General features: G+C 54.8%; 1 protein-coding gene across 3 annotated transcripts in view; it reads right to left on the bottom strand.

Moving 5' to 3' along the window:
- Positions 1-17,013, bottom strand: part of LAMA5 (laminin subunit alpha 5) — an 85,616-nt gene that overhangs the window by 4,981 nt on the left and 63,622 nt on the right. For 2 of the 3 annotated variants that reach the window (XM_027881620.1, XM_027881622.1), the window contains exons 30-68: positions 16,552-16,753; positions 16,047-16,173; positions 15,732-15,871; positions 14,937-15,052; positions 14,438-14,649; positions 14,002-14,206; positions 13,682-13,826; positions 13,045-13,185; positions 12,550-12,714; positions 12,281-12,382; positions 12,112-12,195; positions 11,653-11,883; positions 10,990-11,103; positions 10,658-10,785; positions 10,333-10,413; positions 9,693-9,907; positions 8,953-9,053; positions 8,309-8,489; positions 7,957-8,100; positions 7,724-7,875; positions 7,525-7,635; positions 7,022-7,133; positions 6,291-6,461; positions 5,255-5,451; positions 5,049-5,165; positions 4,817-4,971; positions 4,450-4,591; positions 4,114-4,216; positions 3,918-4,031; positions 3,618-3,797; positions 3,356-3,498; positions 2,967-3,143; positions 2,585-2,721; positions 2,005-2,158; positions 1,723-1,856; positions 1,438-1,600; positions 1,012-1,140; positions 662-813; positions 138-270 (exon numbers count right to left, since the gene is read on the bottom strand). In XM_027881620.1, coding sequence (XP_027737421.1) covers positions 138-270; positions 662-813; positions 1,012-1,140; positions 1,438-1,600; positions 1,723-1,856; positions 2,005-2,158; positions 2,585-2,721; positions 2,967-3,143; positions 3,356-3,498; positions 3,618-3,797; positions 3,918-4,031; positions 4,114-4,216; positions 4,450-4,591; positions 4,817-4,971; positions 5,049-5,165; positions 5,255-5,451; positions 6,291-6,461; positions 7,022-7,133; positions 7,525-7,635; positions 7,724-7,875; positions 7,957-8,100; positions 8,309-8,489; positions 8,953-9,053; positions 9,693-9,907; positions 10,333-10,413; positions 10,658-10,785; positions 10,990-11,103; positions 11,653-11,883; positions 12,112-12,195; positions 12,281-12,382; positions 12,550-12,714; positions 13,045-13,185; positions 13,682-13,826; positions 14,002-14,206; positions 14,438-14,649; positions 14,937-15,052; positions 15,732-15,871; positions 16,047-16,173; positions 16,552-16,753 — 5,710 coding nt within the window. The remainder of the gene's footprint in view (positions 1-137; positions 271-661; positions 814-1,011; positions 1,141-1,437; positions 1,601-1,722; positions 1,857-2,004; positions 2,159-2,584; positions 2,722-2,966; positions 3,144-3,355; positions 3,499-3,617; positions 3,798-3,917; positions 4,032-4,113; positions 4,217-4,449; positions 4,592-4,816; positions 4,972-5,048; positions 5,166-5,254; positions 5,452-6,290; positions 6,462-7,021; positions 7,134-7,524; positions 7,636-7,723; positions 7,876-7,956; positions 8,101-8,308; positions 8,490-8,952; positions 9,054-9,692; positions 9,908-10,332; positions 10,414-10,657; positions 10,786-10,989; positions 11,104-11,652; positions 11,884-12,111; positions 12,196-12,280; positions 12,383-12,549; positions 12,715-13,044; positions 13,186-13,681; positions 13,827-14,001; positions 14,207-14,437; positions 14,650-14,936; positions 15,053-15,731; positions 15,872-16,046; positions 16,174-16,551; positions 16,754-17,013) is intronic. The other variant, XM_027881621.1, reaches the window with a different exon arrangement.

Below are 17,013 nucleotides of genomic sequence, written 5' to 3'. Positions count from 1 at the left end.
CGCCGAGGAAATGAGGGTTTTATCCCTGTTCCTGTGCGAATGAGGGGAGATGGGGCCCTGTCCTGGGGGTCTCGTGCTCCCCTTCCCTGACAGACCCTTTCCCCAGCCCGGCTGGCCAGGCTGCCTCCTGTGCTTACCAGGAGGTCCGAGGTGCAGCCGTAGCTCACGCCCACGGTGCTCATGCGCTTCAGGTCGACGTACTTGCCGAGAGCCTTCAAGCCCTTCATGCAGCCCCGGATGGGCCCACCCGTGGGGAAAAGCGCTTTCAAGCTGCCGGAGAAGCAAGCAGTGTTATGAGCACAGCCCTAGGCAGGACCCAGCCTTGGGCAGGATCTGGCCCTGCAGCTCTTCAGACAAAGTGTCTGTGAAGGAATTGTAATGGTCACGGATATCTCCAGTGCCTCAGGCATAAGGCTGCTCCAAAGCACCCAGCACAGCAAAGGAGGACTTGGTGATACCCATCAGTACCACATCCTATATCAGAGATGGAGATGTCCCATCCTCAAGCGCTCAGGATGATGGGCAGGGAGAGGACATCTTCCCCCAGAGCTTAAGCAGGGCCCCAACAGCCCTGGCTGTGGCTGAGAAAGGGCCAGGGCCACTACCAGGGAATAGGGAGGGGAACATGCTGACTACCCACCCCACCAAGGCCTGGACCCACCTGGGGGGCAGCACAGCTGGGGGAACACCACCCAGGTAGTAGGAAACAGCATTCTCTAGGGAGTTCTCCTGCTCCACCACGAAGATGGTGAGGCGCTCCAACCGCACCAGGATGCGCTTCTTGTTATTCATTTTGAGGAGGAAAATCTGGATCTGGAGACAGAGGAGAGAAATGACCCATTAATTTGGGCCAATTATGTCCATCACTGAGGACAGCACAAGGTGTCTAGTTTATGGCTCTAGTCAAAGAACTTTTTGCAGCTCTTTCCTCCCTCCAAAAACAAGGGTCCCCACCCCAGATGAGGAGCCCTCCCTCTCCCAGTGAGCCTGGCAGGCACTGTTTCCTCTTACCGCTTTGTTCGTGGTGCTGCTGATGGTGAGGGAGGAAGAGTTGCTGGGTTTTGCCATCTCCAGGCCAGAGCTGAAGTCGTAGTAAAGCACCAGCTTCCCATCCCGGATGGCCAGACACAGGAACTGACCCTGGAGGGAGGCAGGACAGACACTCAGCCCCACGTCCTGGGCTCCAGGATGCAGTTGTCGCACTGAGCCCACTTGCCCTTTATCTCCAGTGGGAGCAGGTCCTGCTGCCAGTGTCCTGACACTACGGTTACAGTTATTTGGGATTTATCTGCAAACACTGGCCCTGGGGCACAGGGCTAACACCGCAAGCTGGAAATGCTCCTGCCCCAGTGAACCCTGGCCCAGCTTGGAGGGCCTGTGCAGTTCTGGGGAGCCCCTCCATCACCAGATGAGCGACTGCTGTAAGCAAGCACATGCCTGGTTCTCCAGGAAAAAGATGATGCCATTGTAGGACACCACACGGATCTCCTGCTCGAAGCGCTTGGTTGTGCCAAACTGGCTCTCGAACTTGATCTCTGCATAACCGGTGCCATCAAAGTAGGAGCCATCAGTCAGCCAGGGGTCTCCCGTGGACTTAGACCTGAGACAACAAGAAGAGGCCTGAGGCGTCAATCCCACACCATTTCCGTGCTCTGGAGTAGCCGAGGGTCGGGGTAAGTGCCATGGAGCAGAGCTGCTCCTGGCCTGGGCATGGTGCCCTACCTTGCACAGGGTTTCTCAGCGGTGGTGTCCAGCTGGAAGGTGCGCTGGAAGTTGTACAGGCTCACCACCTCCTCGTTCAGAGTGTCCAGCTCCAGGCACCCGCGGTAGTTGGGATAGCGCAAAGTGGGAGGAGGCTGGGAATGAAACCCAACAGTTAGGGCAAGTTTCCTTAATCAAGTGGGTTTCCTTAATCAAGTGGGTTTCCCCATCCCCGCCCCGGAATCGCCAAAGGCATGGCTGATACCTTCTAAAAGCCAAGCCCCCCTCTCCCTGCCGGCTCACCGTGAAGCTGGAGGGGTAGCCCCCCACGTAGAAGACCACGTTGCGCGGGTCGAGGTTGAGCAGCCCCTGCTCCCCCTTGGCCACGCTGTCTCCCTTGGTCTCGTGCACCGTCTGCCTCTCCACGATCACCGACATGTGCCCGTACTGCAGGATCCTGCAGCAGGGAGGGATGGTCAGGACAAGGGCAGATCCCCAAAGAGCAGCAAACTCTGCCCTCCCCACACAGCTATACCAAAAAAGGGTGCATCTCCCACTGGGGAGCACTGCACCAGTACACTGAAAGGGGCCACCATTCATGCTACCAGCACTGCCAGAGGTGAATGGACCATCCAGGATGAGCTTCACCTTTCCTCTCCTGCAGACACCCCCCCAGACCCTCCATGAACTGGTAAGACAACATCTCCCTGCTAGTTTTGCAGAGGTGTTTCAGTCTTAATCATTTAGGGATGACTGGATGGTGGAGTCCACAGCACGTCTACAAGCCTAAGGGCCTGTCCAAGCTTGGGCACAGCACATCTGCTGCATGGGCAGTTCTCCTGCTGTGCTTTCTTGGGATGTGTCCCAACAGTCTCCTTCCTACCTATTGATGCTGATGGTGGCAAACTGTTCTCCAATATCCTCATCGACACTCAGGGAGGCTGGTTCCTCATCGCCCAGTTTGTAGATCCACTGCACTCTGCGGTCCTTGAGCACAATGCCCAGATAGTCTCCAGTGGCCTGAACACAGGAAGAGACAGGGCCACATGTTGGCATTTAGGACAGGGGACAGAGAGTGTCTCCCTGACACTCCCAGGGCTGCACCGGATAAACACCCTATTCCACTCCCCACGCACTTCCAGGCTGCATCCAGGGGCTGTTCATATTCCCCACAAAGACATTCAGGGAGCAGGTGAGGCGCTGAAGTCAAGGTGTGATGCTGCCAATACGAGCTCCCTCCACCCACCCATAGGGCCCCGTCTCACCTCCCGGCTGCCCAGGTACAACACGAACCGCCCCTCCTCTGTCTCGTCCTGCCGGCTCTTGGGCTCGGGGTTTTGGATGTAGAATTTGAGGGATGTGTAGGCTGCCAAATCCTGCAGGTTGCTGGGCATCCGGACCTGAACCCCTGAGGTGCCGTTGAACTTCATGGGGACTTTCACCTGCAGGGAAAGAAATCCAGCCCTGTGGCACTGAACCTATTGCTGCTGCCTGTCTGGTCAGTGCCAGCTCTACCAAGACAAAGCACCTCTTGGAGTCTTCCCATGAGAAAGGGACCCTGCCTGGTGGCTCCAGAGCTCTCCCAAATACCCTCCCGTTTGCATGCTACCCTCAGATAAGCCCCCCTTCCCCCCGAGCCCTCCCCTGAGCCCACCTTGCTGGCAGCGTTCCTCGCCTGCGTGATGAGCTGCCGGATCCGGACGATGTTCTCTGACACCGTGGCATTTTTGTTCCTCCTGTTCTCCAGGCTGTTCAGCTTCTCCAGCAGCAGTGGGATGGTGCTTTCCAGGCTGGACACTGGGGTTGGAAAGGAGCCAGGAGTTTTGGAGGTTAGTGAGGAAGGGAAATAAGAAGCTCAGGCAGTTGGAAAATCACGTCAGACTCAGCCCTGGCAGCCCAGAAGGCTCAGCACTCACCAGACTTCCTGGCATCCTGGACTGCCTGGTTCAGGTCTTCATTTCGAAGGCCTCCATACTGGTCTTTCCACTCATCCAGGTTTTTCTTCATGGTGCTCAGGGTATCTTCCACTCTTGCAGCTGTTTCGTTGGCCTCAGCAGCAGCTGCTTTGGCATTCTGGATTGTCTCCTTTGTGTCCTCTGGAAAGACAGGAGAAGTAACTCTGGGATGGTCATGAGCAGATAGAAGGCACCCCTGGGTTACAATCTAAGCACGAAGAAGGGAGCAGAGAGAATCATTCCAGCCACCCCAGAACAAACCTTGGTCCTTGCCCAGCATGTCCTGCACAGACTGAAGCTGGGTCAGGAGCTGCTCCTTCCTCACACGGAGGTCAGCCAGCTTGTCCTTTGCTGTCTGCAGAGAGCCTTTAATAGCTGCAGTTAAAGAAACACACATGTTGTGTGTGAGCTTGGTCCAGCCCAAAGGACATCACACCCTGCAAGGAGCCTCTCTTACCTCCATTTAGTTTTGTCTGCTCTCTCCTCACAGCCTCCTCCAGGCTGCTGCTGTTCCTCTTCAGCGCTTTAGACACGGCCCCGAGATTTTCTGACATGACATTCTGTGAAGCAAACACGGCACTCTGAGGAGGAATTCAAGTTTCTGGCTCTGACTGCACACAAAATGTTTGTTCAGACAACTGCAGTGAGTGGGTTGAGACAGGGAGACCCAAATACTGAGTCGGGCCCCAGCCATGGCAGAGGCACTGCTCTGGGGCACAGAACAAAGCGCCCAAGTGCCAGAGGGAAGGGAGTTTGTTGAGCGAGTTTGTTTTTTGCTCCCCACAGCACGTACCATCAAGGCCTCGCTGGCTGCCTCGTCAGCATCGTGGGCTGCTCGCTCTGCTTTCTTCACAGCCTCAATGATGCTGGCGTAGGCATTGGAGGCATCGATTGCCCGCTGGATAAAGCCATCCTGGTTTGTGCCCTGGATAATGCTGTGTTGGAAGTTGAAGCCATCAAATCCATGGAAAACGTTCAGGCTCTTGCCCATGTCCCCCCCCAGACAAATGCCTTTGGGCTTCTCAACACATGTGCTCCAGGATAAATCTTTAGAGGTGACCCCCCCGCTGCTCCCCTGCCATGGTGTGGGGCTGCAGTTTCCCATCCCCAGCTCTGGTAGGAGATGGCTTGACTAGTGAGGGTCAGGACTGGTGCCTCACCTGGATAGGTTCCTTGCGAGCTCATCCAGGAGCCGGGCATGCTCCTCTGCCTGCTCCACGATGGGGATCTTGCTGCTGGCTGGGGAGAACTTCTTGACCCGCTCAGTCAGGGGCAGTTTTGCCCCATCCAGCAGTGCTGCCAGCTTTTCGTAGGCCTGCAAAGACACACCTCAGTCCTGAGAGCTGCCACCGCCCCACCCTCTGCCCATGCCAAAGTGCCTCTGCCATTCACCTCCTTTGCTTGCTCCATTTTCTGTAGGAAGTCGGAGACCTGGGCCAGGGCATCCTTGGCCATCCGCAGGGTCTCCTGCACCAGCCCGTGCTGCTTTTGGAGTTCCTGGCTCTTTTGCTAGACACACAGACCCAAGGTTAGGTACCTGAAGGGCTGGTATAGCCCCTCCTCACTGCACGGCCAGGACTACCTGGTGAAGGTCTTACCTGGCTCTCCTCCAGGTTGTTTCGGTTCAGGCTGTTCAACTCCTCTGTCTGCCTGGTTTTGTTCACAGCCTCGTTGAGGGCATCGCGCAGATCCATCAGCTGGGAGCTGTGCTGTGCCAGCTGGTCCTGGATGCTGCTCACCAGGTCCTGGTTGGATTGCCAGCGGGCGTGCAGCTCACTCCTCACCCGATGCAGCACTGGGGATGGGATGGAGGAGATCAGAGCTGTTGCTAATTCATCCTCCTGTGTTAACAGCCTCCTTCTGTGCTTGGCTGCCTTAAAGCCTGGTTCTGGCCTCTCTTGGCAGGTATCAAGGCCAGAACTGACCATCTTCTCTCTCTCCCTCCCTCCCCCCAGAGCTGGTGAGAGAGATGGGATCTCTGTCAGAAAGATGCACAGCTATGCCTGAAAGGCTCCAGATAATGGAGGAACCCCATCTGTGCCTGTCCCAGTGTTCAATTACTTCCCCTGTAAAAAATTACTTATTTCAAACAAGAGCCAGTTTATAATTCCAGTTTCCAGTTATGTTTTGCCAGGGCCTGTTAATCAGAAGTGCTCAATTCTCGCAGTGCCACCATGCCTGGTTATGCAGTTGGGCTCAGTGCCCTCACTCCTGCAAGGATGCCCTCAGGACAGTGGAGCTACCGTGGTGCAAGCTGCTGGTTATTACACTGAACTCCTCTCTTGGGACAGCAAATACGAAGAAAAATGATGTGACTTATTTACAGCCACACGTAATGTGAATACATCACATAATAACGCTGACTCCTGGTTCTAAGTGTTGTCATTTTTGGTCACTAAACAGAACTGCCCAGTTAGTTCTGCTCTAAAATTCAGAAAAGAGACCACAAATGACCCCACTGCAGTGTCACAGGGGACTCTGAAACTCCTGTAAAATTTTTGGGGTGCCTGGTTACTAACAGCACTCACTAACATGACCACAACGAGAGTAGCATCCTCATGGGCTCCAAACCATGAATGGCCACACCCAGCGGGATCTGTGCAGCCCTGTCCCATGACACCGAGCTGGACTCACATTTCTGAGCCTCCTCGTGCTCACGCTTTGCCAGCTCCTCCTGGCTGCCCAGACTGCGCTCCCTCATCTCCCTCAGCATGCTCTCCACCTCGGCTATCTTCTGACGGAACTCCTCGGTGGAGGTGGTGCTGGCGTTCGCTGCCCCAAATCTGCTCATCTGCCGCACCAGGTCTGCAGAGAAATCCAGATTCCCCGTTAGCACTGGTCAAGTTAGGTCCCTCATCATTCCCTGGGATCTTTCCCCTCTTACACCACCCTCACAAAGAGCCAGGTTTCATGCAGTACTCACAAACCCCAATCGCTTGAGATCACCCGAGACGTTGCCCCACATTTCTGCCTCCTTGGCCAGGAGGAGGCAGAAACTACCACTACCAGTAACATCCAAAGCATTGTTCTGTGGCTTTACCTCCTCTCCCAGATCCAGCCACTCTGTTTTGCTAAATCTCTCCTAAAGCTGTAGAGCAGACTGCCCCCATTTTATGCATTTGAGTAACATTTATGCAAGTTTAATGTGTTTTTTCCAAAGACTGTGCTTAGCCAAGCAGTTGAGCCCCACAAAAAACTGGTCAGAGTAAAAGCAGGAATTATGCAGGGATCCTAATTTCGTTTGTATTTCCCCTTGTTCTCTCCAAAGCTTTTCCTAAGCGATGAAGCGCTTAGTGGTGGTTGGAACCAACAGCATGGCATACCACAGGAAAAAAACCCCGAAGTGAATACCCTTCTTCACATACCTGCAATGCCCCTCTGGATGCTTTGGATGTGCAGCAGGAGCTGTTCCCCCCTCTGGTAAGTGTCCCTCGTGTTCTGATCAACACGGATCGCTTCTCTGTGAGTCATGGTCATCTACAACAAAAACACTGGCTCAGCTGAAGAATGAGATGACATTTTATGTGATCTCTCTGGAAAATTATGGTGAACCCGGATGTTTTATGTTCCTTCCTCGTATGCTCCTTCTATAAATGACATTTGATTGAATTTAGTTTTACTGCTTAAAGTTAGATCCACCTCAAAAGAAAGTAGTAAATCAAGAAACAACCATCAATATCACACCATATTTAACATTCATCCCCAAGGGATGAATGCAGGAAATCCAGCTTGAGCACCTAAGCTGGAGAATGTGATACTGAAGTTTAGTGCTGGTTGGGCAGGAGATCCAACCAGCCTGAACTGGGCTCCTCACAGCCTTCATTTTGGTAAAAGAAGGGACTTGTGCTCTGGCAAAGGAATACCCTACTTTGTGCTGCAGTGCATTCAGGTCCTGTGTGAGGTCCATGTTCTCATCCTCCAGCTCATCAGCCCTTTGCCTCACCCTGTTCAAGGCTCTGTGGGACTCCCGGAGCTGGTTCTGGGGAAAAAAAAAAAAAAAAAAAGACAAAATCAGGCCAACAGGCCAGGGAACATGAGCAGAAAGTGATGTCAAACTTTCCACGTACAGCAATGGTCAGTATGGTGCTGTTGAGACCATGGAGGCGAGCCCAGGCGATGGAGCTGGCGTTGAGGTTGACCAGCTGGCCGCGGATGGAGGGGAAGGACGTCTCGATGCTCTGCAGGTCCTCCAGCAGGAGCAGGACACAGCTGTCACACACTGCCAGGGGAACGGAGCGGTCAGCACAGGCCCCTTCCCAGGCTTCCCTCACCTCCTTCCCCAGCACTGCAGGATACAGACCTTCACACCTCACGCTGTCCGGGCCGTTGGCCACGGGGATCTCGTTCTCGTGCATGCAGACGTCACACTGCTTCCCCGTCAGCCCATTGGAGCACGTGCACTCCCCGGTGCGTGGGTCGCAGGAGCCCCCCCTGCACTCACACTCTGCAGAGTTGAACAACAGGCAAAGGCCCTTGGCATCACTTTGTGTTTATTCCAGCTGTGCTTATCCACGTGCCGCTGCCGGCGGTCTGCCTGCACAAACCCGGGCCCTCCGACGGCGGCCAGTCATTTTCCACCTTCAACAACCGGACAAGCACAACGTGCCACCAATGCCCCGCCCCACTCCCCCACACTGGGACCCCACACTCACTTGTGCAGCCGCTCTGGCTGAAGCCCCAGTAGCCCGGGGCGCACTGCTGGCAGCGGGAGCCGCTGACGCCGGGCAGGCAGCTGCACTGCCCACTCTGCTCGTGGCAGCTGCTCCCCACAGCGCCCACGTCGCAGTCACACCTCCGGCAGCCCGAGCACCCCTCGAAGCCGTAGTATCCCTCCTAGGGAAAAGCAGGACAGAGGGTGCCCTGTTCAGCAAGAGGGTATGAGTGCCTCCCTCCCGGGGGCACTGATGTGGGACCCCAGCCTTGCTTTCTTGGTGTGTTTTGACCACCACAAAACCTGTAGCAATGTGGTTAAAGATGTGGAGCTGCAGTAAAAACCCGGACACACCACAGCACTGCCCTGCAAAACTCGCCCTTGCTCTGCAATTCTCACACTGGATGCACTCAGGAAAATGCGGTTTACTGCAGTTTCCCAAAGGATACCACATTCCTGCCCTGGCTGCAGCGAAATGTTGCCTACACCACTTGCTGACAGATCTTGAGTAGGCTTTCACCTATAGATAGCTCATGCAAATCCAGACTCCACCACATGGTTGCCAGCCTGGGCACGACACACTGGGGCTGTCCCTCATCCCTGTCCCCAGGACAGGCACCATTCCAGTGCACAGGTGACCCTCACCTCGCAGCGGTCGCAGTGCTGGCCTGTCACTCCAGTCTTGCAGAAGCACTGGCCAGTTCGTGGGTGGCAGGAGTCAGTCCCACAAGGTGAACAGTTGCACTCTGTCAGGGAAAAATATACCTAACATTACACTGAAGACCCTCTCAGCCTCTCACAAAACTTATTCCCAATAAGGAATCCTATTTCCCCCTTATTTATCACAGTCAGACCAAGACAGAGCCTCTCTCCTCTTGGATTTGATCCTGACAAATTATTCCCATGACACCTGCCATGGCAGCCCACTTTTGTGAGCTGTGGTTGGGCTGCTGCTCCTCAGAGGGAGAGGAGCACTGCTGTGAGTGGGCTGTGCAAGCCCATACTCCAGAGGGAGCATGAGCATCACTGCTGCAATAGCTGCTCATGGCAAGACCCTTCCAGCCTGGGTGCAGTTTGGCATTTTTGCATTCAGGAGTGGATTAGGAGTAATTATGCTGAGGGTAGATTTTTTTTCCCCCACAGAATTACAGAATCAATCAGGTGGGGAAAGACCTCTGAAATCATCAAGTCCAACCTATAACCTAACACCACCACGTCAACCTCCTCATTATTGTCTAGGACGCCGCAACGCGCGCAACCAAGCACGTCACTCAACGGGACAACGCACGGCCTGGCCAAGGCGTTAAACATATCCACAGTCAGTCTGTCCAAGCTCCCCTTCCCCCCGTGTTTGCTGCCTGCCCCACAGGGCAGCAAGAACTCACGTGTGCAGTTCTTGGCTACCACGGCATCCCCGTAGTAGCCAGGGGCGCAGAGCTCGCAGTGCGCGCCGGCTGTGTGGTGCATGCACCCCGAGCAGGCGCCTGTCAGGGAGTCACAGCTGCTGAACAGCATGTTGGGATCCGTGTTCCCGCTGCAGTCGCAGGGCTGGCACGAGCTGCCGATCACCAAGGGGTTGCCATAGTATCCTGGGGCACACCTGGAGAAACACAGCGAGTTAAAACAGAGCGAGGGCATCAGGGGAGGGATCCCGTAGCTCATCTTGCGCCGTGCTGGAGTTGCACAGTTGTAACAGCGCGAGCATCCAACACCTGTAACTGCTGCAGCCCTCAGGGAGCTCAGAGCACTTTGTGCTTTGCCTCTTTATCACAGACTGCGAGTCAAGGCAAAGCACGGCTAAGTCATACACCCACAATAACACAGTATTTCAGCACTGGAGGCAGCAATAGGACATTTTCAGGCTGGAAAGGACTGAAGGAAATGTTGCCAGCACAAAGCACACAGAGGCAGAGTCAACTGTTTCCACTGCAATCCTTACTAGGACAACTTCCCCTCTGTCACAGCAGTGGGTGCACAGGATTAGTGTGTCTGAGGCTCCACAAACACAGGTGCCACTACCCTTACCGCTCACAGTTGGGTCCAGCGTAGCCAGGCTTGCAGAGGCACTGCATGTTGGAACCCTTGTTGACACAGCCAACGGCAAAACTGAAACGATAAGGGGTACACAGAGATGTGCAGGTTACCCTGGATGTGGTGCCAGAGGAGCTGGTCACTCATTGTGGGCTGTTTGGCCCTCGAGTAAGAGGCCACGGACATGGTTTGGAGCCAAGGACAGTGGCTGGCACTGAGAGACCTGTAACTGCCAAGCCAATGCCCCAGTGGAACACAGCCTGGTTCCCAGTGGTTAAAAAGTGAAGCCAGACAGGGAATCCCATCCAAGGGTGCTTACTTGTTGGAGGCAACTGAAAGAGGGCACGGACACCCCACACACTGCAGGGGCTCCTGGGCAGAGGGGTTGCCCACATAGCCATCCTTGCATCGCTCACAGTGGTCTCCTTCTGTGTTGTGCTGGCAGTTCTGCAAGGCAAAGGCAAGCTTCAGGCTCAGCATTGACAGCAAGAAGTGGTGGACTGCACTAAGAATTCCCCACTAGGATGCCTCTTTCCCAGAACTGCCTTCCACTCTCAACTGCCCCTGAGCAGGACCATCCCTTAAATGGCTCAGTTAGTATGTGAAGACCTCATAACTCCAAAATATCCTGCTGCTTCACTGTTTACTTACAAGGCATATCCCAGAGCCTGGCAGGCACTGATCTGAGTGGCCATTGCAGTGGCAGGGGATGCATTTTCCCAGAAAGAGCCCCTTGGTGTCCCTGTAGTAACCTGGAGCACATTCCTGAGGAGACAAAAAAAGTCAGAGATCTGAAAAACAGCTTGATACTTTCAGGAAAAGCAAAGAAACTGATTTAATTTCCATGACAGATTTCCCACAGGGTTGTACTGATGGAGAATAGATTAAAAGCAACGATGAAGATTTCTCAGTGTAGCTCCTTCCTGCTCCTCATCACCACAAGACAATTGCCCAGATAGAAGGATCTATTCCAAGGTACTGCAGGCACATAATTTTGGTCTGCAACACTTGAATGATTTCCCCATCATGCCCCTTCCAGGCAGATGCAGCTATTGAACATCTCCCAGGTGCACTGTAGAGGTGGGAGGAGAGCCTGGGAGATGTTCCTTCCTTTGGAACAACCCAAGCTGTAACTTCAGCTGAAGACCTCAGGAGTCAGCTCAGAAGCTGGTACCCTGGCACCACTGCTTTGCACAGGCATCCAAACCCCACAGCTGCCACCCACACCAAGCACAAAGGGTGGCTGAGACCCAAACCGTGACTGTTCTGATTCCCCTCTGACTGGAACAGCGTGCCCCCCACTTTCCCCCTTACCTGGCAGGAGTCTCCCTGGTAGTTAGCTGGGCAAAAGCACAGCTCCACGTTGCTGGCACGAATGCCTGTAGCTGTGTCTGTTGCCGTCTCCAGGACCACGCGGCGCAGGGACACGGAGGAAGAGAGCTGGGAGAAGAGGGCCCGGATCTGCAGCTGTTCCAGGTTTGCCAGCACCATCATGAGCTCCTCTCTGGACACAGGGTTGTGTGTTTCTGTGTGCCTGAAGTTACCCTGGTGGGAGAAGACGCAGCATTACTGGCAGGAAGCACAGACACCTGAAAATGCAGCCCAGCCTCCACTTCCCTTTGCACAGGTGAAACAGCCCTAGTTCTTCACAAGCAGTTCTGTTGCCAACAGGCAGCACCTAAAATGCTGAGGGGTCAAAGCAGTTGCCCCTCTGTCTACATGCTGGTCTTGATCTTCCAGTAGCATCTGAGCACGTGGAGCGTGCAAACTCACCTCCACCAGCTGCAGTCGGCCTTCATGCACCTCCCCTGGGGATGGGTAAGTGCTTTCCAGAAACATGATGCTCATCTGGTTTCCCTGGGAAAAGCAAGAAAGGAGTCAGTCATCACCTCATCCTGCTCCTCCAGTAGCAGGGGACACAAGGGAATTTCTCGGGCTGCACCTTCAGGATCACATCCGGGCGGGACTCCATGGGAATGAACACGTCACCCCTGCGTGGGTTGGAGTGCAGCTCATAGCGCAGGTGCCCTCCATAGGAGGAAACCTGAGGGAGAGACAAATGCCATATGTTGCTGCAAGTCCACACCACTGAGACAAGACACAGCTCCCTGCGTTCAACTGGAGCACGAGCAACGCCTGCATGTCAGAGGGAATGCCGCTGGCACACGTGTTGATGGGGTCAGGGTGGTCCAGTCACCATCGGCCTCTCACCTGGTCCCCAAGGTAGGAGCTGGGTGCAACCCAGTAGAGTTCCTGGTAGGCATCTGGGAGGTTCTTGAGGTCAGCGGTGATGAGCTGCTCCCTCAGGCTCAGAGTGGTTGGCACTTCGTGGCGGTCGCTGCTCAACAAGAGCCACCCGCTGTTCATGTCGACGAACTGTGGGGGAAGAGCAGCTGTGGATCTTCTAGTGGAGTTACAGAAAGCATCCAGGTGAAGAGCCAAGTCCCCAGAGCAGCGGAAAGGGCTCACACCTCACATGCATCCTGATGAGGCCACTGGAAAGCTGAGCATCATCCCTGCCTCCCACCCAGCAGAGTCCCCTCACGCCATGACAGGAGACCCCAGAGACGAGGAAAAGAGGCTGAAAGTGGGCACTGGGAGACAGTGTATCTTCCAGAGGGGTAGGATTACTGCAGGACTGAGACCCGAGGGCAGCCTATGGAGCACACCTGACCTGCAGGCTCTGTGGCCCCTGGCCCCTCTCACCTCAGCTCGGTGCTTCTCTGCGCTGCGGCAGCGATCGGTCGCACCGAAGCAGAAACACTTGGTGCAGCCCTTGGGGTTAGTGGCATCCAAAGAAAACGTCCCCAGGCGGCACTGGTCACACCTCAGGCCCTCTACGTTTTCCTGGAAGACAAGCAAAGTTCAACAGGCTCAGCAGTTTCTCAAGAGGACAGGAGGGATGGCTGTGTGAGTGATTAAAGCACAATGATGTGATGCTGAAAGATGCTGAAAGACAATAAAACAGTCCCTGAACAGGTATGCTTGCAAAGCACCCATTAAACATCAAGTTCCCTAAGAGAAATCACCCTACAAAGAGGCTGGAGCAGGCAGCTCAGCAGCAGTTGAGTTACTCTGCAGCCATGCAGGAGCGGAAGGAGTCAACAGGGCTGATAGCCCTGACAAGGAGTGAGCCTTCATGGCCAGGAAAAACAGGTAGATAAGAGCTTTTCAGGGTGCTCTGAACCCACTAACCCATGGGGCAGCCTGGCTGCACCTCAGGCACACGGGCACTTTCCTCCTACAGCCCTGCTCCCTCTGGCACACCAGACACCCACAGCCCTCCCAGATGGCAGCCAGAGCAGGAGAGTGGAGCCAAGGAGAAAGGCACCGAGGGACTGACCTTGCAGTGACACTGCCCTGTGACAGGGTCACACGTGCTCGCCTCGGTGCCAGCCTGGTGGCAGTCACAGCGCCGGCACTCGGGGTAGTGGTAGTAGCCAGGGGCACAGAGGTCACACTGTCGCCCGATGATGTTGGGCTTGCACCTGGGTGGACACAAGAGCTGCAGCGTTAGAACCTCTGCCGTGCCGCGTGAGGAGCTTTCAGAGCTTCCCCCATTCTGCACATTTCCTCCCTGCAGCCTGCCGATGTGTCCCATTGCTCCAGCAGGGACCAGAGGTGCTGCCAGAAGTCCCCAGTGCTGGGATAAGGCTCCCTCACCTGCACTGCCCACTGTCCACGTCGCAGCCTGGCTCTGTCAGCTCCTGCACGCCGGGTCGGGAGCAGTTGCAGTCCTCGCAGCCGATGAGGGGGTGGCAGCCAAAGGTTTGGGGCTCACAGACGACACACTCGGGCTTCAGGGTGTGAGGAGGGCAGATGCACTGCCCCGTCACTTCATCGCAGAGACGTGTCCCGCAGTCGCAGGCTGGAAGGGGCAGAAAAGGGCTGGGTTTGCGGGAGCAAGACCCAGGAACCCAAGGAGAGCGTGGGGAATGAATGCAGAGCTCAACTGCTCTGGGGGCAGCTGGACTGCCTTGCACCAAGCAGAGACATTACAGGGCTGGAAAACACAGCCACTTCCCAAAACAGCCTTCAGCCCTGGAAGAGGCAAACCAGCAAGAGCTGGGAAAGCAGGGAGGGAGACGGGACAACTCACGCCTGCAGTTGGGGAAGCCCCAGTATCCGGTGGCACAGCGGGAGCACTCCCGGCCGATGACGTTGGACTTGCAGGGACACTGCCCGCCGAAGGGCTCGCACTGGCTGCCCCGCGCCCCGGCCTCGTGGCACCGGCACGGCTGGGCCCCGTTGTTGTAGAACAGGGACAGCGAGATGGCAGAGTCGCGGCAGAACCTCGACGACGTGGTGGGGCTGCGGGGCAAGGCGGGAGAAGGGGGTCACCGGGTTGCACATCTCCCCACAGCCTCCCTATCACCCCCAAATCCAGCAGGATCTCCTGCAGCAACGGGTACTGACTTAGAGGGAGGGAGAGCCCTGCAACATGGAGATCCCCTAAATACCCACATGTCTGGACAATACATAAGGAAAGCCTTAACCACCTTCCTCCCCTGCCCCACATGAAGGGAATGTGGTTTTGCTCCCTGAGGAAGGTGCAGGCTGTAGACAGCAGAGAGGGCACCCAAAGCCAAGGGTCTCACTTGATGTAGAAGCTGTTGATGCCACAGCTGCTGATGAAATCATAGGACTTGTCCAGGGGTTCCTCCTGCAGGTACTGAGAGCTGTAACTGTCCTCAGGCACCACAAGGATGTAATCCTGCAAAGCAAGGGCAAGCTGGGTGAGCCAGGCTCTCATCTAAGACAGACAGACACCATCCAAAATGACTCCAAATGCACCCTCAACCTCTCATCCCTTGCTGGGACAGAATGTAACACACAAAGCACCCAAGCACTGCAAAGACCAGGGGTCATCCCTCTATTGGGGTCTGTACATCAGGACCCATCTAATCTAATGCCCCATGTGATGAGTGCCCCAAATTCACTGGGGCAAAAACATGCAGAACACCCCAAAGGGCAGCACTGGCAGTGCCTCAGCAGGGAGGCAGTCACTGGCATCAATCACCATCATCTTAAATCTCTAGACATGAAGGCACCTGGATTCCAACTCTGTCTTTTAGCCATTTATCCAAATTTTGGTCAATCTTCTAGTCCTGTTGCCTGAGGATAACAAGGGCTACCTGCCCCCATGATGAGACCTGTCTGGGTAAACAATACTATGCAGGTCTAAAATATTGCTAGGGCAGGAGTAAGGTCTTATAAGCCAACCACTAAGGCGCACTAACCACTAAGATTGCAACTTTCTAGGGTAGTTCGGAGAATGAGTGTCAGTGGGAAACATTTCTGTGGTCACACAGTGACAAAAATCCAAGGAAAAACTCCAGCCCTGCTGAAGCCTGGTCCAGCATGCCCTGAGAGCTTCCTAGAGAGAGGCTCACCAGCCACAACTGCTTGCCCTCTGGCACTCGAACAACCACGGTCAGATCATTATCAGTAACATCCAGGATAATCTGGTCCTCAGAAACTACCAGGCTCCGGCACCCGTAGCCATGTGGGCAAAAATTCGCGTTGGTCTGACCTGAAAAGACAACAAATGTATTGGTCCCACACTTCCCTTGGAGTCCCCATCACACCTCCCAGTTTGGAAGGGACGAGCAAGTCTTGCTTCATCTTTGTGATCCCCAAAGAACATGAAATTATTCTCTGGCATGAAAAGCTTTCAGCAGCTCCCCCCAGGTCCTCGCTCCCCTCACCTTGCCAGATGCGCCCACCGTTGATCAGCACTTCCACAGGGAAGGTGGGATGGTTGGGTTGGTAGTAGTGCAGGATGAAAGCATAGCGTCCCAGGGTCTGGATCCGGCTGTTGAACACCACTGCAGCCTGGCCCAAAACGGGAGAACAGAGACAAAAATCCATGCCTGATGCCTGTACTCACAGCTGGGATATTTGTTAATTATTGCACAAATTTGTGCTCTTATTGCACAACTGTCAGGTCTCGAGAATTTGGTGAATCAAACCCCTTATGTCTCCACACTCCCCCCTCTACTAATGCCACCTGCAAAGCTTTTCCTGGGATCCCAGAGAACCAATTCCCATGAGTCCATGGGAATTACAGGTTCAGGGACAAGTTTAAAGTCCATATTGAGTTCTGAAAATGCTCATTGATAAGCTACTCAGTAGACAAGGAAAACTTTTCCCTATCTCACTGGTCCACTGCCCCAGCACCAGCAAACCAGCCCAACCCACACCCGTTGCTACCTGTGGGAACTGCAGGAGGATGAGCTCCGCAGTGGGATCCATCGCTGTGGGAGGACGAGGAGCAGGCTCCACCGGGACCCCAGATGGAGCCACATGGACAGCCTGAGCCAGGGGGACATCAGGGGCGATGGGCAGAGCCTGGGCCCCCTCCAAAATGATCGACTGAGAAAGCTTCAGGAACCTTGAGGGGACACAGGAACTGCTGCAAAACAGGGAGAAAACAGGATGTAAAGATCTCTGACACAGAAAGAGAGAGGCTCTGTGGAGAGCATGCCCTGTAACTCCTGGCGGATTACAAAGCATGCTTGCAGAGGGAGAGCTTGCTATCAGGACCTCTGGGACATGGGCTTAGCAGGATGAACAGGAATCTGGCACAGGCTAATTCCTCTGCAAACATTTATTCAAGGCAGTGTCAAAAAACTGGATAGAGCAAGTGTCTTGCTGTATGTGAGCAAGCAGAGG

The sequence above is a fragment of the Empidonax traillii genome, unplaced genomic scaffold (assembly GCF_003031625.1).
Source record: "Empidonax traillii isolate 1590-97213 ecotype Southwest subspecies unplaced genomic scaffold, ASM303162v1 scaffold91:size2966241, whole genome shotgun sequence".
Lineage (NCBI taxonomy): Eukaryota > Metazoa > Chordata > Aves > Passeriformes > Tyrannidae > Empidonax > Empidonax traillii.
Note: the sequence above shows the minus strand (reverse complement) of the source record. Positions and strands in the feature narration are given on the sequence as shown.